This window comes from Stenella coeruleoalba (assembly GCF_951394435.1).
Source record: "Stenella coeruleoalba genome assembly, chromosome: 4".
Classification (NCBI taxonomy): Eukaryota; Metazoa; Chordata; class Mammalia; order Artiodactyla; family Delphinidae; genus Stenella; species Stenella coeruleoalba.
Genome location: NC_137149.1, coordinates 126,796,532 through 126,821,854, shown reverse-complemented (window position 1 = coordinate 126,821,854; position 25,323 = coordinate 126,796,532). Strand labels below are relative to the sequence as shown.

The 25,323-nt window shown below is 37.1% G+C and overlaps 1 protein-coding gene across 1 annotated transcript in view; it reads left to right on the top strand.

Annotated features, from left to right (window-relative positions):
- SMARCA5 (SNF2 related chromatin remodeling ATPase 5) overlaps positions 1 to 18,804 on the top strand; it is a 47,498-nt gene extending 28,694 nt beyond the window's left edge. Inside the window, exons 11-24 of the mRNA XM_079920387.1 lie at positions 1,101 to 1,327; positions 3,159 to 3,280; positions 3,358 to 3,510; positions 5,797 to 5,929; positions 8,712 to 8,860; positions 9,062 to 9,181; positions 9,959 to 10,069; positions 10,392 to 10,505; positions 10,943 to 11,065; positions 11,817 to 11,949; positions 12,938 to 13,056; positions 13,475 to 13,687; positions 16,158 to 16,265; positions 17,068 to 18,804. Of these exons, the coding sequence (XP_079776513.1) occupies positions 1,101 to 1,327; positions 3,159 to 3,280; positions 3,358 to 3,510; positions 5,797 to 5,929; positions 8,712 to 8,860; positions 9,062 to 9,181; positions 9,959 to 10,069; positions 10,392 to 10,505; positions 10,943 to 11,065; positions 11,817 to 11,949; positions 12,938 to 13,056; positions 13,475 to 13,687; positions 16,158 to 16,265; positions 17,068 to 17,133 (1,891 nt within the window). The 3' untranslated portion in view covers positions 17,134 to 18,804. The remainder of the gene's footprint in view (positions 1 to 1,100; positions 1,328 to 3,158; positions 3,281 to 3,357; positions 3,511 to 5,796; positions 5,930 to 8,711; positions 8,861 to 9,061; positions 9,182 to 9,958; positions 10,070 to 10,391; positions 10,506 to 10,942; positions 11,066 to 11,816; positions 11,950 to 12,937; positions 13,057 to 13,474; positions 13,688 to 16,157; positions 16,266 to 17,067) is intronic.
- Positions 18,805 to 25,323: the final 6,519 nt, after the last annotated feature.

Below are 25,323 nucleotides of genomic sequence, written 5' to 3'. Positions count from 1 at the left end.
AAGATAGGCCATCCTAAAAATTTTGAAAGGTGTTAGGGTTAGGCTTGTCTTATATAGTTCTAAAATACAGAATTAAGACATGAGTCAATGCTGAGGGAAGACAAATCTTTTTTAGTTATAGTCATATTGAGGAACTTTATATCAGTCGGAATTGTGGGTGCCTTGAGTATTTCGTGCCCCATAATTGGAGTTGTTAAGCATAGATTGCTTTCATTGTTTATGTTACTTTGCTCAGTGGGTTCAAGGTGCTGAATATTTGGTATTTGGACAGATTGCTCTTTCCTTTAGAATAATGTCTAACTTCTTAGTGTATACAGTCAAGGCTTTTCATAATCCAGCCTTAGCTTAACTGATCCCTTCTCTTCCCTCAGCCTGTACACTTTTACTTATATTTAAATCGCATTGTATTCATTTTATCATCATCATATGCTTTATGCTCTCATGATTCTTTCTCCCTCCTTAGCTCTTAATGTTCTTACCCAAATGCTACACTAGCTACGTTGAATTATAATGGAATAGTGGCACTCTTCTGTTGGAAAAGACTACGAATTGAAATTATGTTTAGGGCTTCCCTGGTGGCACAGTGGTTGAGAGTCCGCCTGCCGATGCAGGGGACACGGGTTCGTGCCCCGGTCCGGGAAGATCCCACATGCTGTGGAGCGGCTGGGCCCGTGAGCCATGGCCGCTGAGCCTGCGTGTCGGGAGCCTGTGCTCTGCAACGGGAGAGGCCACAACAGTGAGAGGCCCGCGTACCACATACACACAAAAAAATTATGTTTAAAACTGGTCTTTTAAGTTTTGCTTTATTACTTAAAAATGTTGTATCATACTGTTGCATTTCAATTCATCCCAAGGAGACGAATTTACTCTTTCGGGCCTCAAGGCCCAAAGCATTAATGGTACACATTAGAACACTGGGGGGAATAAAGAGAAACAGAAGAAGAAAGAGGTTATAGGTGATAGACTCCTAACTACACCTTAGAAGTTGATGGGTTGTTTCTTACAGGTATTTTGGGTTGAGATGGGATTGAGGATGTAAAGTGGCAGAGACTCGTCCCAGGAACATTTGAGCCCTCTTAAAATGTTTTTCTTCTCACTAGGTATACTCGTATATTAATGAAGGATATAGATATACTAAACTCTGCAGGGAAGATGGACAAAATGAGGCTACTGAACATCCTGATGCAGTTGAGGAAATGCTGTAATCACCCATATCTCTTTGACGGAGCTGAACCTGGTCCACCTTACACAACGGACATGCATCTAGTTACCAACAGTGGCAAAATGGTGGTGTTAGACAAACTGCTCCCTAAATTAAAAGAACAAGGTACTTACGTTACTGGTATCAAATGGAGAAGTAATGGAAACTGTCTTAAGACAGAATCTTAAGATTCTGATGTTAAGATGAAGGAGCCATCCTACCCTATGAAATGACTACTCTGGCACTTTCTAAAGTTGAAGTGTGGGACATTTAAAAACTTCTGTCCATTATCTGAGCTTCCCCCCCGCCCTCCTATTTTAAGCCTTAAATCTTTTAGAAAGTGATCAGTAGTTAGGGTAGCCACACTCCCTGGATTTGGGGGAGAGTTCTTTCTTATTTTATACATGCTTTCCTAGAAATGTCAACTTTTTGTTATAAAATGCCAAGAATGCTCTTCTCACCCATATGTAGTTCCCAGAGCCTTTGGTAGACAGTGGTGTTGTGTTCATGGTATTTTTTCTTAGCTGTTTGTGTGGATTTTTAATTTAATTAAATGACATGTGCACGGACCCAAAGCGGTTTTGTTTGTAACACATTGGCTTTTAATATGAAACTGAGTATGTGTACAGATGTATTTAAATTACAAGAATGTAGAGAGAATTTAGTAGGAAGCCAGCTTCAACAGTTATAAATTCATGGCAAAACTTGTTTTCATCTACATCGTACCTACTTTCCATCTCTGAGAACGTTTTGAACCAAATCCCAGACATCAAAGCATTTCATAGACAAATTATTCATTCTGTAATACGAAGTTACAGCCAGATTTAAAGTTTCTCCATTTGTGTTTCTCTGTATATTTTGGTAAGAATGAAAATTGTACCAGTAGATGAATTTCCTCTAGCATATTGACTGTTGAAAACATTGTAAGAGTTGCCAGTGAATTGGTTTACTTTTTTCTTTTTATACCTTTTTCTAAAATGTATTTTGTAAAATGCTTTCCTTGGGCCTCAGCCTGGCCTCACTGCATTCTAGGGGCAGTATCCCCCGCTTCTCCCGCCACTGGCCTTAACCGGCCCTCGGGCCCTCCCACCTCCCAGGACAGGGTGGCACCTGCCACTCTCAGGACCACCCTTCCAGGGCAGAGTAAACCGGGACCCTGCTGCTAAATAAATAAATAAAGATAGATAAATAAATAAATAAATAGTTTTCCTTAAACGCTTAGTAATTGAAGAAATTGAATACATGGGGAGGAGTGGCAGGAACTTGCTAGGAGACTACTGAACGTCCGTATGCATTTAGGATGTGGGAGGGTGGACAAGAGCAGATTATGAGCCTCAGCTTCTAAGAGAAGATAGTTTCGTAATCATTATTTTTTAAAAGGATCCCTTTGTCTTCGTAAGTCCTATTGAAGGTGGTGTGCAGCTGGCTGAAGAAATGCAGTTGGATAATTTGAGTCACGGCATAAGTGAAGGGTGATGGTCTAGATGTGAGGCGCATATTTATGGTCCTTCCATCTGGATTGGGTATGGAGAACTAGAATGAGACCAGGGTGTTGGGTGTGTGTTCGGAGATGTGTCGGGCTGTGCACAGGGAGGAGCTGTGGTGGAGGGTTATTTTTAAGTATGTGGGATAAAAAGATAGTGATTCTCTCAGCCTTTGGGATGGCAAGACCTCTCAGGCCAGAGGTGTAAATACCCTTTTCTGTTTACAAAAACACTTGCCTTCAGTGTGTTGTGTAAATACTACCCTTTTCTATTTGTGCATTGATGGGAATAATGTGGGGAGTGACTAACTTGGATAATAAATAATGTACAGTTTTTTTCTTGTAACTAACTACGTAACCTGGAATTAAGGAGTAATTGGTTAGTCTTGGTTTTGGTTAGCCTTAAATTTAAATTTTTTTTTTTCTTTTTACTTTTGAAGCTTCTGATAATGGGCTGTTAATGTTTGCTGACAGGTTCACGAGTACTAATCTTCAGTCAGATGACGAGGGTATTGGATATTTTGGAAGATTATTGCATGTGGAGAAATTATGACTACTGTAGATTGGATGGGCAGACACCTCATGATGAGAGACAAGTAAGTAAAATCTGGGGAGGGGAGATCAAAAAATTATCAGATAAAATAATTTTCTGACATTTATTTTGTGTCTATAGGAGTCCATCAATGCATACAATGAACCAAACAGCACAAAGTTTGTTTTCATGTTAAGCACACGTGCTGGTGGTCTTGGCATCAATCTTGCTACTGCTGATGTAGTAATTTTGTATGACTCGGATTGGAATCCCCAAGTAGATCTTCAGGCTATGGTAAGAGATAAATATATTCTGTGCCTAACAGACGTTTTAAAGTAAACTGATAAACAGTCTACAAATGTCAGTGACTTAATCCCGTAGAATTGTATTTTCTCTGACCTCATAGTACAGTGAGGGTATTTTGCTGGTGATCTTCCATCTAAATCAGGGTATTTCCATCTTACATCTTTGCCATATCTTAGGACCTTAGAGTCCTATTATATCTGCATCTTTTTGGTAGAAAGGGGAGGAGAGAAAGCTGAGAATTGCCCAGGAAATTTTTTTATGGGGCAGAACTGAAAGTGACCCCACATTCATTAGCCAGCACTCAATCACATAGCATAACTTACTGCAAGGGAGTTGGTAAATGATAGTATAGTTGTGTCCCAGGAGGAAGGGGTAGTGGGTTTGGGGAGCTGCTAACCTGCCTGCCACATTAGATGTTTAAAATTTCAGGCCCATGTGTGGGACTATCTTGGCCAGATCAAGAGGATCATTCGTTTTTTTTTTTAATTAATTTTATTTTATTATTTATTTTTGGCTGCGTTGGGTCTTTCTTGCTGTGTGCGGGCTTTCTCTAGTTGTGGCGAACAGGGGCTGCTCTTCGTTGCGGTGTGCGCGCTTCTCATTGCGGTGGCTCGTCTTTGTTGAGGAGATCAGGCACTAGGCGTGTGGGCTTCAGTAGTTGAGGTGTGTGGGCTCAGCAGTTGTGGCTTGCAGGCTCCAGAGCACAGGCTCAGTAGTTGTGGCGCACGGGCTTAGTTGCTCCGTGGCATGTGGGATCTTCCCGGACCAGGGCTTGAACCTGTGTCCCCTACATTGGCAGGCTGATTCTTAACCACTCTGCCACCAGGGAAATCCCAAGAGGATCATTCTTTTTTTTAGTTATTTCTGAGATATACATTTTAAAGTAATAACTAGAATTATGACTTATAACATTATACCAGAACATATAAGATTTTTAGAAATTTCATGTAATGTCTGAAACATTTATGTTAACATACTTCCATTACAAATAACCCAAAGAAAGTTTAGTATTAGTTGTTTTGTTTTTTTATACTTCAGATTCTTATCAGTCATCCATTTTATATACATCAGTGTATACATGTCAATCCCAATTGCCCAATTCATCACACCACCATCCCCACCCCACCACGGTTTCCCCCCCTTGGTGTCCATACATTTGTTCTCTACATCTGTGTGTCAACTTCTGCCCTGCAAACCGGTTCATCTGTACCATTTTTCTAGGTTCCACATACATGTGTTAATATACGATATTTGTTTTTCTCTTTCTGACTTACTTCACTCCGTATGACAGTCTCTAATCATTCTTATGTTGAGAAAATTTATGGGCTATAGATTAATATGAAAACTTAAAAGTTCTAAAGTTTGATATTGCTAATAATTTGACCTGTGTTATTTACATCTTTGGTGTTGGCCACTTTCATCCTGTGACTGTTTGTAATGGTGGCTGGGGAAATTGATCAATTAGAAGTAGGGGTGCTTTGTAAGATGTGTTTTGTGAACTTACCAGAAGTTAAACAGAAAATGGAATTCAAATTAATTTGATTACTTATATGTAGTTAATTGGGCACTATTTAAAGACTAGGATTTTTTTTTTTTTTTCCGGTACGCGGGCCTCTCACTGTTGTGGCCTCTCTGGTTGCGGCTCCGGACGCACAGGCTCAGCGGCCATGGCTCACGGGCCCAGCCGCTCTGCGGCATGTGGGATCTTCCCAGACCGGGGCACGAACCTGTGTCCCCTGCATTGGCAGGCAGACTCTCAACCACTGCGCCACCAGGGAAGCCCCTAGGATTTTTATATTGTTTGTGGAGATTGTTTATTCATGTCACTTTTTCCCCTAATTGCAATGAAAATTTAGATTTGATTTAGGTAGAAAAGCATTTTGAATTTAAACGTAAGAAAAAAAGATTTTTTTAAAAACTTTTATCATCAGACTTGAAGATTATAATTGTGTCTGTCTTGTCTGGAGACATTATGTATATTTTATTTCCGTATAACCTAGACAAATTAATACAGTAGTTTCTCACAGATTCAGCAACTATGACGTGTTCTATACCTCCTAAAAGATTTTCTTGTGAGATAACCAGTTAATTTGATTGAAACTGAGAATTTAAGAAATGTTAATGGAATATGAATCCGTTATAGTTGTTTTGTTTCGTATTTTTAAAACTATTTTGTACATGAGAATATTTTCATTTTGTTTCTCAGTGTACACATTCAAATGTTATTTATGTGAATTTTCAACTGGATTCAAAGTAACCTGGTTATTTTTCTAGGATCGAGCCCATAGAATTGGACAAACCAAGACAGTCAGAGTGTTCCGCTTCATAACGGATAACACTGTAGAAGAAAGAATAGTGGAACGTGCTGAGATGAAACTCAGACTGGATTCAATAGTCATCCAGCAAGGTGAGCCTTAGGACTTTAAAAATTTACTAGGTTGAATTTATAACACTTTTTTCCTGGATTTTTTTTTAGGATATTCTTGTTGTTAAACATATATTAAATCAAGCTACCAGGCAACAATATTTATATTCCAGACTAAAGTAAGCTTCAGTTTTGTTAAGAGGATGGGTTTGGGCTCAGGAAGGTTGAAATTTGAATATTGACTCAGCTGGTTAGCAATTCTTTTACACTATCTGAGCCTCTTCTTCATGTGTTAAATAGGGATACAGAGATTTTTAAGGACTAAAGGGGATAATGTATATAAAAATACCCAGCATTCAGTGTGGTACATATTAAATAGAGGTGTGATGAGTGATTTACATGTACTAACACTCAATTGACTACTCTGGGGAAACTGAAGAGATAACAGTAAAACTCAGAATTCTTTTTCCTAATCCACAACGATTTATTGAGCACCAGCAGATGTCAGGCACTGTTCTTAGTGCTGAGAATACAGTGGTGACTGAAACCAACCAGTGTTCTTACTTTCAAGGACTTTATAATTTAGTGAGAGCAAGACACACAATAAACATCTTTGTAAATAGGACTAGATGGTGAAAGTGGGATTTTATTTTGGATTAATTGAAGGGAACTTCAAGTTCTCATGCCAGATCAGCTTTCAAGGAAGACATTTATATTTTCATGAAGCTTAAAATAGAGTTAGTGATGGGATGTGTAAAATGTAAAAACCAAAACAAACCCTCAGTAACCTTGAGTCCACGTTGGTTTCCTTCCTTCCCAAATTGTGTCATGACCAAATGCATTTTATCTGTCTCTAAAGCTAAGAGGTATACTGTTGTATTATCCACTGATTATTACATTTGTGTATCTTGGTTTTGTCAACCAGTCTCTAATTTCCTTGTAAGGAAGGGAATGTTACATTTCTTTGTTATCCCTTAATGCCAACCATAGAGTTAGCCACGTGTCTGTATACATAAAGTCAGAAAGAGAAAAACAAATACGGTATGCTAACACATATATATGGAATTTAAGAAAAAAAAAAAAAGGTCATGAAGAACCTAAGGGTAAGACGGGAATAAAGACAGACCTACTAGAGAATAGACTTGAGGATATGGGGAGGGGGAAGGGTAAGCTGTGACAAAGTGAGAGAGTGGCATGGACATACATACACTACCAAACGTAAAACAGATAGCTAGTGGGAAGCAGCCGCATAGCACAGGGAGATGAGCTTGGTGGTTTGTGACCACCTAGAGGGGTGGGATAGGGAGGGTGGGAGGGAGGGAGGCACAAGAGGGAGGAGATATGGGAACATATGTATAACTGATTCACTTTGTTAAAAAGCAGAAACTAACACACCATTGTAAAGCAATTATACTCCAATAAAGATGTTAAAAAAAAAGACAATACATGATTGCTTTATTATTAGTTGTTTTTGTTAATAATTGCTTAACATAGTGAGCTTACTTTGTACCAAGCCATGTGCTAAATATTTAAATACTGAGTATTACCTTCTTTAGTCTTCATGCCAGCTGGAGGTTGGCATCAGAGGTAGAAGCAAGTCACTTATTTACCGTTTACACAGCTAGGAGGTGACTCATCCGGGGCATCAAGAGCTATATAAACTATTACAGTGCAGTGTTTAATTAGGAAGGTCTCTGGGGACTTCTGGGGCCTGCCAAACAGGTTTCTCATGAGTGATGTAATGGCTAGTTTTTTTCCCCCTCACATTCATCCATGCTTTTAGAAATACATCTGCCTTATGGTTCTTGTTCTCAATTATTTTCATCTCTGAAACCCTTCTCTTTTTTTTTTTTTTGAAGATTAAAAATATACAAATTCTTTTACAGTCAGCTTAGAAAAGCTTTTTCAGTCTTTTGACTTAATGTTTTTGGGGTATTTTTTAATATTTACTAAGGCAACTTTTGGAGCAAAATTTTGTGCTAGTAGCTTTGTTAATCCCATTTATAGACATATTAGTCAAACAAGCCTTGGGTGCATATGCCTCTGTGTTAACTGTTTTGTGGACTAAGGGGTATAACTAAAAATATGAGAATATACAGAAGTACTTTATGTCTGAAAAGTTCCCTCCCAGTCCACAGGGAAGTAATTTCTGTAAGCTTAAGAGCATTTTGATAGCAGTGAGATAGCTTTCAAGAAACATGTTCTGTGGATATATTCTAACTTTGAAAGTCACATATTTGATGGTGCATTCTATTAGGGATCCAAAACCATGATACAAGTATGTAAGGTCCCAGAAAACAGCTTGTATCTTTACCTACTCATTACAAGTTGGTTGAAGTAGAAAAATTAAAATAGAAGAAGTATATGTGAGTGGCTCTTGAAGTTTGGCAATATGAAGGTTTTTATACTTTTGTAAGTAGAACAAGCTGATTTGGGAGCATTAGTAATAATACTAATCAGTTTCTGCTTATCAGAAACTTCTTGTGTTTATAATACTCTCACCTTTTGATACTTAAAGTTATGGTAATAATTTTGATTTTCAGATATCCCAAGTTACTGTCATTCTCACCGTATAAGAATATATTTTATTGAAGTGGCATTCGGTAGGCTTCATTATGTAATATGTAAAGTTTAGAAATATTTCAGAGTTTACAGATTAGAATTTGGTATTTTATATAAAAATGAAAATTATCAGATGAGAATAAACAAATGATTGACGTTTGAGGCAAAATTATGTGGTATTACATCTAACATTTAAAATTCCAAATATCCAGTAACCTAAAGTTTGTTTGATTAACATTACACAATAAAACCTTTTTTTCAGGAAGACTTGTGGATCAGAATCTGAACAAAATTGGGAAAGATGAAATGCTTCAAATGATAAGGCATGGGGCAACACATGTATTTGCTTCAAAGGAAAGCGAGATTACTGATGAGGATATTGATGGTATTTTGGAAAGAGGTGCAAAGAAGGTGAGATGCAGATTAAATGATATGTTTAATATGTAAAATATTTTAAACCAGAACTGTTTGAGGAAATGGTTATGTGAGTTATCGGTAATCTGACTTCCACAGAAAGAAGTTTTTATGTAGTATAAAGCCTAATTTATTTTGACTATAGTTCTCATGCTTTTTAAATTCTCCATTTAATAGGATGTTTCTTTTGTTTCCTAGACTGCAGAGATGAATGAAAAGCTCTCCAAGATGGGTGAAAGCTCACTTAGAAACTTTACAATGGATACAGAGTCGAGTGTTTATAACTTTGAAGGAGAAGATTATAGAGAAAAACAAAAGGTAATTTAGAAAGAGATTTTGGTTACTTGAAGACTTAATATTTTACTTGAAACTTGGAATTTAAGTGTTAGGTGTAATGCCTTGTCTCAAACAGCAGTCATTTCTGTTTACTCACAACTAAATTATTTTCATTTTTGTGTTAAATTTAATGCGACATTTTCAGTTGGTAAAGTGAAATGTTTAAAAAGTTTATGTATACTGTTACAGTGCACGATGTTGTGTGGGGTGATTATAGTAATTTGGGATATTTGAAAATTAAAACTTGCCAAAAAAAATCGTCACAACCTTATTAGACTTTTTTTTTTTAAACAGCAGAATTGGCTGGTAATAATTAAAGGGAATAACTTCTTATTTCATAAGTAATACTTGCTGTTATATAGTGAAATTAGAAAATACCTACAGGGTAGAAGAAAAAAAAATTCTACCTAGTGCTTTCCCTTTTAATGTTTAGGCATGTACATCCTCTGAATTTTTTCTAGGCTAAATATATATCTACATTTGTCTCCTAATTGGGGTTCTAAACCTTCTGTAGCATTGTTTTTCACCTAGTATTCATTTGGTCAGGAAATACTTACTGAATGCCTATGCTCTTCACTAGACCTCCTGTGTGTTAATTGCATAGTCCCTAGCCTCATAGAGCTTGTAGTCTAAAATTTTATGAATATCTTTGCATTTATAAATAACAGTCGTAGTGATGTACATAGCTGGAGTTGCATTCATGTAGGATTTGCGACTACATAATAAAGTTGGTGATTTGAATTGTTTCCCATGTGCTAGATTGCATTCACAGAGTGGATTGAACCACCTAAACGAGAAAGAAAAGCCAACTATGCTGTTGATGCCTATTTCAGGGAAGCTCTTCGTGTCAGTGAACCTAAAGCACCCAAGGTGAGTTGACAGAGCACAAATGTCTAAAAATATTGGAACTGTAAATCATTTTTCTTCTTATACTCTTGAGATAAAATCAGATTGAGAATTAGATTTTATGGTTTCTTACAGTACACCTCCTTCAGCTTTTGTTAAAAGTTTTCTAAAGATTAATTTTGAATGTAAGCATTTAAAATTTGATTAATGTTTGTTCAGTTTTAGTGGAAGATGCATTCAGTTGCTTGGAGAATTGGCTGTCATGATTTTATAGAATGAATAAAGGTTATAGATAGATTTAAAGCAAAATAGTTGCTTTCTTATGAAGAATACTTTTTGTTTTTAGGCTCCTCGACCTCCAAAACAACCTAATGTTCAGGATTTCCAGTTCTTTCCTCCACGTCTATTTGAATTATTGGAAAAAGAAATTCTATATTACAGAAAAACGATTGGGTACAAGGTAGAAGAAGTAACACTTTGTTCGTAACTAACCTGGTTTTTTGTTTTGTTTTTTAAAATATTTATTTATTTATTTGGCTGTGCCGGGTCTTAGTTGCAGCATGTGGGATCCTCATTGTGGCTTGTGGGATCTTTAGTTGCAGCATGTGCACTTCTTAGTTGCGGCATGCATGCGGGATCTAGTTCCCTGACCAGGGATCGAACCCGGGCCCTCTGCGTTGGGAGCGTGGAGTCCTACCCACTTGGCCACCAGGGAAGTCCCTAATCTGGTTTGTTTTTAACTTAATAAATGCAGAATATCAATATGTTTTCTTTCATGGCTGGATTAAAAATTGTGAAAAATTTGTGAAATGTCATGTACTTGGTTAAGAGTTTAGTTGATTGCATACTTCCTAAAATATATTGACTGATGACATAGGAAAAAAAAAATATTTTTAGGTGCCTCGAAATCCTGACCTACCAAATGCAGCACAGGCACAAAAAGAAGAACAGCTTAAAATTGATGAAGCTGAACCCCTTAATGATGAAGAATTAGAGGAAAAAGAGAAGCTTCTAACACAGGTATAGCCTTCAGTCAACACAGAATTTAGTAACATTATTTTGTAAGGTGCTGTCTTAGGCTGTGTTGGAATATATAAAGGAAGTACATTTTTTTGATTTCAAAAATGGAATAATTGGTGATCATAAAGCATGGGCATATGGTGTTTGCTACATTTTGATTGTCATTAGTTGTTGAGGTGGTAGAGAAGATTATGGATTTGCACCAGCCTTGGTAGAATGGGTATCCTTTTGATCACCATTCTTCCAGCACTCCCATCTTCCCTTTCCTGTGAATCTTCTACGTTGCTACTAAGTTATAATTCTCAATGACAAATCTCTGCTCCATACTTTTTTAACATCCTTTAAGTTTCAGCCAAGGCCTTTCAGAATCTGGCCTTAACCTACCTTTAAAGCCTTATTTTCCTTCTGTTTTCCCACTTGGTTTATATCTTTGCCCTTTAGTGTATGTTCATTCCTCCTGGCAAACTTCTACTCTTTGAAAGCTCAGTGAAAATGTCACCTTTTTGTGCAGCATTCTTTATTCTCCCACTCAGCTTCAATTGCTTGGCTATCTAAGCAATATATGATGTATTGCTAAAAGTGCTCATCTATGTACATGAAAATCTACTACTTTAAAAGCACTTAACTTAAAAAGAAAACGTGGAGCAACTGAAAATTTTCTATAATACTCAGCAGCATTGGTAAAGTTTAATAGCTTTTCTCCCAAGTTCAGTGTGCTGTGATTGTATGTTTTGTTTCCATCGCTTTGAAGGGATTTACCAATTGGAATAAGAGAGATTTTAACCAGTTTATCAAAGCCAATGAGAAGTGGGGTCGTGATGATATTGAAAATATAGCAAGAGAAGTAGAAGGAAAAACTCCAGAAGAAGTCATTGAATACTCAGGTAATTCTCGTATTATTTTAATAGGTATAAGAATGTTCTCAGGCTTCTGGAGAGCTGTTGGAAAGTTCAGATTTTCTTACTCTGAATACTGTTTTGATAAGCTTAATTTCACCACAACTTAGTGCCTTGTTTTTTTTTTTTAAATAAATTTTATTTATTTATTTATTTTTGGCTGCGTTGGGTCTTCGTTGCCACGTGCAGGCTTTCTCTAGTTGTGGTGAGCAGGGGCTACTCTTTGTTGCGGTGCGCAGGCTTCTCATTGCGGTGGCTTCTCTGGTTGTGGAGCACAGGCTCTAGGTGTGCGGGCTTCAGTAGTTGTGGCACGTGGGCTCAGTAGTCGTGGCTCCCGGGCTCTAGAGCGCAGGCTCAGTAGTTGTGGTGCACGGGCTTAGTTACTCCGCGGCCTGTGGGACCTTCCCAGACCAGGGCTCGAACCTGTGTCCCCTGCATTGGCAGGCGGAATTTTAACCACTGCGCCACCAGGGAAGCCCTAGTGCCTTGTTTTGTTTTGTGTTTTTTAAAAATTGAATTGGAAAATCTCCCCTTCTTTAAAATGGCATCGTTAATTTTTTTTTTTTACCCCTGTTCACTAGCTGTAGCCAAGGAAACAAGAATAGGTCACTGAATAATAGTGCCTTCATTTTTATTTCATTGTCTTTCATAAGTTTTCAAGTGTTATGTGTTTCTGTGTCTCCTGGAGCCAGTCAGATTGTCAGGTGGGTATAGCTCTGGTGGTCCACCCAGAGCTTCAGAATAGACACAACTAAGAATTGGGGGATACTTCCTATAATCATCCAGCTTATCTTCCTGGTTTCTTCATAGTTAAGGAAACTGAGAAATAATTACGTGACTTACTAGTGTTAGATGTGGGGAAAATGGAAACATTTCTTAATCCTTAGCAAGTAAAATAGAGCACTTACAACAAGAAGTTATTTATCTTTCTGCCCTTCCCCCACCTATCTCATCTGCCCAACTCTTATTCCTACAGCTGTGTTCTGGGAAAGATGCAATGAGCTGCAGGACATAGAGAAGATTATGGCTCAGATTGAAAGGGGAGAGGCAAGAATTCAAAGAAGAATTAGTATCAAAAAAGCACTTGACACGAAGGTACTTTGAATATTAATAAATATGATAGTAAAATAACTCCTCTCAGTAATATGAGAGTTTAAAGTAACTTTTAAAAAGGAAAAGAAATGATGATATAAAATTTTTTTTCAAAGGACAGCATTCAAACATTATAGGTGTTCTCAACAGAATTTACCTCAGTATTTCAGTTGATATATCTGCGTCAGAGTCACTATGATTGGCTCTTTGCTGTGTGGTATACCAGAAAGTCTGAGTCTGTATTTCTTTTTAAAATAATAAAGACTGAAGTTGGTTTAGAACAAAGATTACAACGTAACTGACTTTGGATAGAAAGTTGATGTGAAATACAACATTTATAGCTAACTTTACTAAAGCCGAGTTTGAAACATAGATTATATAGGATTTGTATTTTATATAATATAAAATCTGATTTTCATAGATTGGACGGTACAAAGCACCTTTTCATCAGCTGAGAATATCTTATGGTACTAACAAAGGAAAAAACTACACTGAAGAAGAGGATCGTTTTCTGATCTGTATGCTTCACAAGCTTGGATTTGACAAAGAAAATGTTTATGATGAATTGCGACAGTGTATTCGCAACTCTCCTCAGTTCAGATTTGACTGGTTTCTAAAGTCCAGAACTGCAATGGTGAGTACTGGGGGCCTTTTTCTGTAATGTAGTAGAATTAAACTTCCTCTGACAGTTCAAAGGAAGTAGGTTATTTAATGTTCTTTAAGGTAACTTTTTAAATTCTATTAAGAGAAAACTGTGGTTCAGCTGTATCTTTGAAGTAAATTTTTGTTACAATATTGTTTGTATTACAGTTTAAATCAGTTCCTTAAGAAAGTTACATCCACAGTTAAAAACCTAATGTCATAAGTAACTTACAAAGTTTATTTTTTCTATTGTTTAATAGCACATCTTTTAACATCACTATATATGATAGGACTAATTTTTTATGTGAATTTTAATCAGGTTCTAAGTAGGAAATGTCACCATCAATTTTAACTTCTGAATGTAATGATCACAATTTAAAATTTGACTTTTGGTTTTATAAATGAACACATTTCTATAAAGAAAGGACTTGTACTCACGCATCTGCCCATCAGAATGCTGAGTTTGAGTTATTTAAAAAGAGCTTAATGTAGTAAAACACTATACTGATTTAATCCTAGGTTTTGTTTTTATTCCCAATATCAACCTGTTTCTGATCAGCAAGTTCCATTTGTAATGACCTAAAATTAGAATTCAGAAAAGTTTAGCTTTGATGAATTGCTCTTCTCTTATGTATTTTTTAAACTTTTTATTTGATATTAGAGTATAGTTTATTAACAATGTTGTGTTAGTTTCAGGTGTATAATAGCAAAGTGATTCAGTTATACATATATCTGTTCTTTTTCAGATTCTTTTCCCACTTAGGTTGTTACATAATATTGAGCAGAGTTCCCTGTGCTATACAGTGGGTTCTTGTTGGTTATCCATTTTAAATACAGCGGTGTGTACATGTCAATCCCAAACTCCCTAATATACTTCCCTCATATACTCCCTAATATACCCGCTTCCCCCCGGTAACCATAAATTCGTTCTCTAAGCCTTTGAGTCTGCTTCTGTTTTGTAAATAAGTTCATTTGTAGCATGTTTTTTTAGATTTCGCATATATCATATGATATGTCTCTTTCTCTGTCTGACTTACTGTATTTTACCACCTTTGAGTTTTTAGCTTCATCTTGTGTTCTTCAGGATGATGATAATGCCAAAACAATTCTGTAGTCTTAATTTTGAGATGTACTAGGATAGCAAAGTTTAAACAGCTTTACAGTAGGATTTACCTCAGTATATTTAAAATACATTGTCACTCTTCAAGATGGAGGATAGTGTTTAGTCTTTAAATGTGACCACTGAAGGGGTTTTTTTCAGTAAACATCAACAGAGGCTACTGTTTTATGAAACCCTAGTTTGGGAAATGTTGCACTATAAATGCATTGTAAATACATACTTAGAGGAGACACATTCAGTTGCTATAAGCTCTGTATTACGTCTTTTAAAGTAGGAACAATTTTAATAAGTGATTTTGTGGTGAGTGAAACAAGATGCAGTGTCACATTGATTTACTAGTACAATACCATGGTCTAAAACTGCGTGTTATTTCCTAATGTGTTTCATGTTAAGGCACACATACAAAATGATAATATGCGTATGGCCCCTTGTGATAAACAGTTGAGGCATAATCCTTCTCTAAGAGCCAAGAAGATTCATGCCATAGTACATCTGTAACACATTCTGGCATGTGTATCTCAGTGTACCTGTTAAAGGTAATAAAGGCAGTGTACTACCTTCTCTCTATATATACTATTGCAAATATTTCCAAACCTTATATGGTTGTGTCCTATACAATAATATTTTTAAATGATTTTATCGTGACCATTTGTGTAGAATGTTACGACGAGGAGAGGAAAAAAACAATTTTACTCAGTAGGTAGCCAGCAATGATACAAATGGACTCCTGTTTTCTTAAGGGGTATTTACTATTTCTACACTATAATTTAAAATCCTTTCTGGAGCCTGTGTAGACTGCTAAGGAGAGATGAGGTAAAACTCATCATAGATTTCTATGACTATTTTTCCCGAACTGGGAAAGACGGCAGGTGGTACACCGTCTACCACAATTCTAGTGGTAATGCGTTTAAGGGAAAGATTATATATACCTCTTATTAAGTTTTAGTTGATTTTGACCCTCAAATATGTGCTCTGTTAATTTTAAGTTTTGGAGGTAGATGACAGTTTTCAGGCATAGACACTATGTAGCAGAATTGCATATATTAAGAGATGTTCATTTTCACTGCTTCAGTTCCCAAGTGAAGGAAGGATTTATGAAAAATACACAACAGTATGGCCTTAAATAATGAAGTGAAAAGTTTACAGATACCTTTTTTTATCCTCCTAGCATGGATTGTGTATGAAAATTACCAGTTCCTTTTGCTTTTTAAAATTTTGTCTATTGGGGGTATATAAGTGATATTACACTGTTAAAACATACCTTTGGTTTTGAAATTGTAATCATGAAAACTTATGGATGGAGAATACAAGTTTACCATGTAAATTTATGTTTGTAACTCAGGAGCTCCAGAGGAGGTGTAACACTTTAATTACCTTGATTGAAAGAGAAAACATGGAACTAGAAGAAAAGGAGAAGGCAGAGAAAAAGAAAAGAGGACCAAAACCTTCAGTAAGTACTCATGAAAATGTAAATATTTTCTTGGGGAACTTAACTTTTTTCAAGAATTTGAACATTACTTGGCTATCACTGATGTGTTAGTTTTTTTTTTTTTTTTTTTTTTTTGGTAAGTAGTATGGCCTTGGATTGCTTTAAAAGTATAAATTAAACTTGATTGCATTGTGTGGGGAAAATCATGTTATGATGGTAGTTCACAGTATGGGGATTTGTGAGAATATGGGAAGGTCTGTCTTGTGAATGGCAAGAGCCTACACTTGATGTTGAGAGTACACATTATAATTTTAGAATATGTAAAGAAATATTAGGAAGGCAGTGGCCTTTACAACCTTTACTGTCCACTTCTAAACTTTGATTTATTGTACCAATATCTTAGCAATGTGAAGGCAAGAATTATAAGAAAAAAAGTCATCTAATAATGTTAACTAATTCTGTTATCTAATAATAATTTATATAGTCATGCGTAAGTGAACGTATCAGGAAAGTCTAGTTTACTCACAAAGTATTTCTCATTACTGCTTTCTTTTGATGAGAGGGCATGTTATACATTTGTTTGGTGTATTGATTTACTATTGCTAATTGTGAATTACTCATTTACTTCATTATTAGCATTAAGGTATTTATGTTAGTAAAATATGTAGATAAGATTATTTGGAGAATTAAGGTTATTCTGGTTAAGAAAAGTAATACCTGTTACTAAGTGGCAGTTATTAATAAATTGCTATCATGAGTCTTCCAATGTATTTCATGTTAATATTACTCTTGTGATGAAGATAATCCTTCTGTTTGTTTGTAGACCCAGAAACGTAAAATGGATGGAGCACCTGATGGCCGAGGAAGAAAAAAGAAGCTGAAACTATGAATACATAATTGTTTCATAATCACTAACTTTAAACCAGTAGTTCTTTAATTTACGGGTCTTCATAAGATGTACTGTACAATGCTCAATTGTTATGTCATTCAAAGACATCAGGTTCATCTGTTTACCAAGCTAGAAACATAGTATGTAGTTTCACTTTTTTAAATGCAACAGCTGTGCTGAAAATTTTTTATCATTAACACTTGAAGTAATAAAATAGGCTTCATTTATTAATAAATGTTTCATTTGATTTATTTTTATATTATAGTTCCATTTGTGAGGCTTGTGACTTTTGTTTATCAGCTATAATTTCTACACTTGTAAGGCTTAAAAAGAAGCAAACAAGTTAAAAAACAGAAAATTGCAAATAACATTTGTCCCTTCAGTCTTCACTTAGTTGTGTAATTGTTTTAATTCACTTTGCCTTTGCAGAAGTTTGGGTATCTTTGTAGTGCTATTGAGTCTCATCTGGGAAGATTATGTAAATTGCATTCTCCTTGCTTATTATATGGGTAGAATGGGAAAAAAAGGCAAGACAAATTCTCATTAAATTCTATGCATATTTCTGTTACGCTTTCTGTTTCTGTAGTTGGTTCTGAGGTGAATATGCCCTATTTTGTTTGGAAGAATGGCCTTTTAGTTACATAGCCAAAGACATTTAGTATTTTCTGGTTCCTTAAGGTGTTGTTGTACCATTTTGTAAAAGGAATATTATTATTACTTTTTTTAATTGTTCGGTAAATATTTTTGACAAATTACCTTCTGAAGCAGCCACAGCTTAGAAATAATGTCAAAACTAAGGTGATTTTTTTTTTTTAAAAAGACCTAGCCAAAATAAGGTGTGAATTTGTCATACTGTTAAAATGAAATTGGTAAAATATATCCCCTTCCAGTTTACTTTTTTGGGTTTTAGAGTAATTGAACGTTTTATTTTATTATATTTAAAATAATTTCTAAGTGTGAGCAGCAAGACTGACTATAATTCCAGTTTTTATTTTCTGTGGACAGACTTGATAAACTGGAGACCCTGAAGCAGGATTACCCAAATTGTAGTGTCAGGATTTTAGCTGTACCAGAGGCCTTTATGTGCTACACATAATTTGTATAAAGTTTTATATGTGCAAATTGGGTACATAAATAGTCTCCATTTTTCTAAGGGAATGCAATAAATGTAGCATCGTGAATAAATATAACTTTTATAATCCTTAAGTGGTCTTTTCTTTCCATTGCTGTAATTTTCTTTTCTCATTTGATTTTTATTTGCTTTTTTCCTTAGGACGTTATCTTTTTTCCTTAATTGGATTTTTTCGTCTCAGATTTCTATCAGTTGTTTTCATTTGCCCACACATAATTGGGATTTTTATTTGTAAGGGTGATTTCTATAGTATTACTACTACTGCTTGCTTTTAAAAAGTGGGATTGCTGCCATCAGTGTCAAGCAAAATGCAGTGTTCATGGCTATTTTTGGAGTAATTTGGTTTGTTTTGTGTTCCCCCCAAATTGACTTCTTTATAGCCTTGGATTCTTAAAATAACAATTATGGATCTAATGTATGCAAAACGTGAGGAATGGTTGTTCCTTCCATGAAAAGAGCTATCATTCTTGAGTGGTGGCTTTATTTTGGAGGAAATAATTGGGAAAATATAAGGCCAAAGAAAACTTTACGGAGCTCACAAAGGAAGTGGTGATTTCAAGAGGAAGAAAACACAGCCTAATTTGTGTGTGTGTGTGTGTGTGGTGTTGGAGGAGGGAGTGGAGGAGGTGGGAGGAGGTTGAGAGTGGAAATACAAAAGGAACCTAGTGCCAGCCCTTCAGAGCTCAGGGACATGGGAACATGTGTACAGGGAAACACTTGAAAAAAGCATGAAAGAAACAATATTAAATTTAGCATTGTGGTTTAGCCAATGTGTGAGGCATTTGTGTTTCCCAGGTCAATTAGGATATCGCTCTTGTATGTCTATCCAGAATAAAGTAAAGCCAAGTTTTTATTTACACTGCTAGCTAAGGGAAGGAAAAATGGTAACTAAGCTCAACCCAACTGTTTTAAAAGAGGAATTGGTGGTTGGAGTGGACTCAAAATTGGAACCCAGTTTCCAGTTGATTTCCTCAATTTCCAGTTGAGGAATAGGAGGGCTTAAATAGGGGGAAGGGATGGTCCCTAAAACCAGCTTAGAAAGAGGCTGGATGTTTACACAGGTGACCAGGGTCACTGTCTATTGTTACCCAGAATATTTCATTTAATAGTTAATTGAGTAAGGCTCTCTATATTATTCTCTTGGGAAGATTATATTCTATTGGGAAAATATACAGGTAAAACTAATAAAATGTAATTTTAACTTAAGTCTTTTAAATATTAATGTAACCTTGGAGAAAAAAGATAATGGAAAATTTTCCAATAGCAAACATTTTTTTAAAAATTTAGGGTATTTTGTATTCATATAGTAGACTTAAGGTGTGTGCTTTAATTTTATAGCAGTGCTTACATACGCTCATTTTAATGTGTTAAAGTTTTATTCATTTCCTTAGGAAATCTGAACTGAATAGCCCTAATTGAGGGTAGTGGCATTTATGGATCTCTAAATGTTGGTCTTTAAAGGATACTGTCTACAATATTAAAAAAACAACCCAATCCAAAAATGGGCAGAAGACCTAAATAGACATGTCTCCAAAGAAGACATACAGATGGCCAAGAGGCACATGAAAAGCTGCTCAACATCACTAATTATTAGAGAAATGCAAATCAAAACTACAATGAGGTATCACCTCACACCAGTTACAATGGGCATCATCAGAAAATCTACAAACAACAAATGCTGGAGAGGGTGTGAATAAAAGGGAACCCTCTTGCACTGTTGGTGGGAATGTAAATTGATACAGCCACTATGGAGAACAGTATGGAGGTTCCTTAAAAAACTAAAAGTAGAAACCATATGACCCAGCAATCCCAGTACTGGGCATATACCCAGAGAAAACCATAATTCAAAAAGACACATGCACCCCGATGTTCATTGCAGCACTATTTACAACAGCCAGGTCATGGAAGCAACCTAAATGCCCATCAGCAGACGAATGGATAAAGAAGATGTGGTATATGTATACAATGGAATATTAACTCAGCCATAAAAAAGGACGAAATTGGGTCATTTGTAGAGACGTGGATGCATCTAGAGACTGTCATACACAGTGAAGTAAGTCAGAAAGAGAAAAATATCGTATATTAACGCATATCTGTGGAATCTAGAAAAATGATACAGATGAACTGGTTTGCAAGGCAGAAATAGAGACACATGTAGAGAACAAACGTATGGACGCCAAGTGAGGAAAGCACGGTTGGGGGGGGGGTGGTGGTATGAATTGGGAGATTGGGATTGACACATATACACTAATGTATAAAATAGATAACTAATAAGAACCTGCTGTATAAAAAAATAAAATTCAAAACAGATACTGTCCAGTTAAGTGTAACAGGTACGTGATAAGATAGTAAAAAGGGTCAATATGTTAACATTTAACACTTTAACCAATTAACCTATTTGTTGGTGGTTTCAAGTAATTGTTTTTCTCAAATAGGATTATGCTTTGTAATATTTTATTTCATATTTGTGTATTTTAAAAATATTGCTATTTTTTTAAAGATCAGTATGTCAGTGTGGTAGATAAGTTCAGGTATAGTAACATTTTAAGGAACATTTATAAATCCCTTTTCTGAGAGGCCACCAGCCCTTAACACCAGACCCTTCCTGTCAGTGTGTCTCAGGGGGAATTAATTCAGTGGGCAGGCAGGCTCAAGTTGAAAAAGTATGAACAGGTTGAATCAAGTGCACAATAATGCACTTGTTTCAGGCATAGAACACAGTTGTCCTGATTCCTATGACCATTTTAAAGGCAGGGGCAGCTCTTTGTAAAAATAATAGTGTAACCTATCTCGTGTCTGGAGCCAGAATACTCCTGCACAGTCCTCACACTCAGATTTGTGCACCAAGTTTTAGAATTACGGCCTATGTTTAGGCAGTCACTCACTGAACACTGGTGAACCTTGACAGCAGAAGCAGTCGGGGCAGTGTTCCAACATCCTCACCATGTACACCTTTCTCAAACCACTTTTCTTTTCTGCTTATATCTCAGGCATCACTCAGTACTGCAAATTGCACTTAGAAAAAAGTATCACCCTGAATCTGATGTATTTTGAAAACGGAGATATCATAGTAATCTGTGGACTTACAGTGATAAACTAAAACCTTCACCTTGGGAGCTTGTAAGAAATGTAGAATCAGGCATCATGCCAGACCTGCTGAATTAAAATCTGCATTTTAATAAAACCCTCCAAGGTGATTCATATGCACGGGAAATTTTGAAAAGCACTGCTTTAAACTGCCAAAGTAAAATAAAATGAAACCTTAATAGTTGTTTAACAGATATATTGACATGATATCATCAGGGTAACAGATCTTTTAGTTTAGGTCAGGAAGATCATTCAATACTATTTCAGAGAAAATGCTTTTATGTTGAATTTTGGATCTGCAGATAGTTTTAGCAGGGGTTCCTCTGGTGAGCTGTAATATACTAGCATTTAAGTCACCACATTTCAATTACATTGGAGCAGCGTGTGGTCCGAGGACCAGCAGCAGTGGCGGCACCTGGGAGTTTGTTAAAATTACAATTGCCACAGCTTACCCTTCCCCCTCCCCATAAAGCGAGAGAGAGGCATGGACATATATACACAATCAAATGTAAAATAGATAGCTAGTGGGAAGCAGCCGCATAGCACAGGGAGATCAGCTCGGTGCTTTGTGACCACCTAGAGGGGTGGGATGGGGAGGGTGGGAGGGAGGGAGATGCAAGAGGGAGGGGATATGGGAACATACGTATAATGGATTCATTTTGTTGTAAAGCAGAAACTAACACACCATTGTAAAGCAATTATACTCCAATAAAGATGTTAAAAAAAATTACAATTGCTCAGATCAGATCACACCACACTCCGTTCTGCTGAATGAGAAGCGGGGTTGGGGGTGGGTGGCTTGCATTTATGTCCGAGGCTCTCCAGGTGATTCATACTGAAGTTTGAGATGCACTGGGTTAGTACCTCTCACTATACCTGTTGGTTTCCCCTTCCTTTAAAGGGAACAAATGTTACATGACTTTGGATGGTGACTTGCATTTTTCTACTCACCTTTTTATAAATCCAATTATGAGACTATAAAAGGAAGCAGGCTGAGTGCGTGGGTCATTAAACAAATCATGCCTGAGTCATCTCATTTTTATAACGAAGGTGAGGCGTTCATGGGTAGAGCTATAAGCCACCTCTCCTTATAGGGATGATGTACAAACAGTGGTTAAAGAACCAGACGTGGTGACAGAAGGGTTTTGGATGAGTGTGTCATCTCTTTCACAGGAAGGACCATTTTTAACATCAAAAGTTATTCTCAGCACATTTGTCCTGCTGTATGTTGTCACTTTCGATACATGGTTGATCTGGTTTGAAGTCAGAAACTTTTGTCCCCCTGTTGACGCACAGACGACAATATCTGCTGCTAGGGATGGTCAAGGTCAGCTTGTAGCATGGCAGACTTCTGAGGAGTCACCATAACTGCTGAGTGGAGTTACTGTCTGGTTGCTGTTAAAGTAGCTTACAGATTGGTCATTTTTCTCATCTGCGACATCAACCTTATGTCTGAGTAGAAGGGAAGTCAGTAACATGAGGCAGCTCAGGAACAGGAGCTGCGTCCCCCAGATGGACATGGTGCTGCTTGGAGGATCCATACCTATAGTTTCTAGTCCCGTGAGCTGCGCCACCTGGGAGCAAGTCTGGAGGAAGCTGGCTTTTTTAAAGGTTCGGGGCGATACGCTGAGTATGGGTGCCCTTGTTTTTATCAGCAGGTGTATCTGGAGATAGAGTCGGGAACTCAGGATTGGCTCTTCTGCATTTGAAGGCTTTGCCCCCAGCAAAGGAGAGTGTGGACTGATAATATTCCGGACTCCTCTTTCCAAACGCTCTGTTGGCACTCTTCTTCTCTTTTTTTTTGGCTGCAAGCTTGCAGGATCTTAGTCCCCTGACCAGGGATTGAACCCAGGCCACAGCAGTGAGAGTGCCAAGTCCTAAGCACTGGACCGCCAGGGAATTCCCTCTGTTGGCACTCTTTCTTGATTCGACAGTATAAATTGTATGTATGTACCACTCTCTTCCAGTTGCCACCTTTGAAAAAAGAAATCTGCTTTGAGGAAGTTTACACAGTAAGAGAAATTGTAAGGGGGTGGGAGTTTGGAAGCTATCGTTAAAGGCATTGGTGGGGCTGCACTTCTTCCAGGGGCTCTAGAGGAGGATCCAGTTCTTGCCTCTGCCAACCGTCCGTGGCTTGTCACTTCGATCTCTGCTTTTATGGTCACATTGCCTTCTTTTCTGTGTCATCTCCACCGATTCCTTCCTATAAGGACACTTGTCAGTACAGTTAGGGTGCCCCAGGATGATCTTCCCACCTCAGAATCTGTAACTTAATCCTATCGGCAAAGATGCTTATCCCATATGAGCTAGGGCTCACGGGTTCCATGGATTAGGACCTGAATTCTTTGGGGGCCGTTACTCAGCCTGCTACACCTGTCAAATTCAGTTTGTTTCGTTTCCTTTGTCTTACCTCCCAATGTTTAGAGACACATTCAGTGAAGCCCAGTTACTGAACTCCACTTTTCTTTTTCTTTTCACTTCTATTGTACTTAGTTTTGATGGCTTGCATATACCTCTTGGTGTCCGGCTCATTTTTCCAAAGTCAGAGTTAATGTTCCCAAAGGGACCCCATATGACTCTGTCCCAAGTTGTGATATTACAGTAGAGAGAAATCATTACAACCTGTTTAATTTCCTTAATTTCATAAATAGCAACAACTTGCCATTGAAGAGATTTACCAATAGAACTATACAGTAAGTTTGGAAAAAATGAGTGATAATCTCATTACCCTAACACAAAGTTCTTATCTTTTCGAGGCATGTCCTTTTAGTTTTTTTTTTTTTTTTTTTTTTTTCAGTACACGGGCCTCTCACCGCTGTGGCCTCTCCCGTTGTGGAGCACAGGCTCCGGACGCACAGGCTCAGCGGCCATGGCTCACGGGCCCAGCCGCTCCGCGGCATGTGGGATCCACCCGGACCGGGGCACGAACCCGTGTCCCCTGTATCGGCAGGCGGACTCTCAACCACTGCGCCACCAGGGAAGCCCAGTTTTTTCCATATTTTTTAAGGCTTGCAGTAGCAACATGATCACTGATAATCTAGAATGCATTATGCCATCAAGTGGCTATCTCATGATTCAATGAACTATTTCCTGAGTACTGGACATTTAGGTTGCTTATTATTATTATAAAAAAGGTTAGTAGGAGCAATATTGGGGTGACTAGTGTCAAATAAATTTTAGAATGCTTACCTGGCAGAAAACTAATTGTGGAGTCATCCTCTGTCATCACCTGAGCCCTGGTGGGTGTAGCAGCACAGCAAGGACCTGTGCCTGGTGTCTCCACTATGGGAAGTGAATGCCCTTAGCTGCCTTTTTCATTCACCCTGTATGTGGGCTCCTTAAATTTGGCACTGGGTACTGGAATGAAAATGTACAACATCTTTCCATTCATAGTTTACACAGTAACAGTGATGTCATGGGCATCTGGTATATCTCCATTATGCCTTCCAAATCCCTAAGAAAACTAAAATATTAAATCAGGAAAAATGTATATGCTTTTTCTCCATAAAAATGTTATCCCTGGGGAAGAATATGTGAAGAGTGAAAATAAGCCCAATTTTCCATAGTGTGTAGCTCCATTCTTAGTAGGAAATGAGGCATTTTTCACTCTTTTAAGCCATTAGATCATTTTCATAACCCAGCTACCGAATACACCGTAGGTTGTATCTAGAATACACTAGGTTTTATCCTAGAAGCCTAAAAAACTTAGTTTTGCTTCCCTGGCATGTCTTACTGGGAGGAAACTGGGAATGTAACAGATCAACTTCATAGAAATCGCCGTGGGTAACGTCACCCAGAAAAAAAGATGTATGCATAAGCACTGCATTCATCTGAATGTAATTCCTTAACAAAAGACAGAATAAGAGAGAGAAAGAGAGTGATTTTCTGCAAAACACGGAAAGGCTAGGATTAATTTCAGGTGCAAAATAGAATCCTCCTTGGCTTTTTTTTTTTTAACAAGGCTGATAATG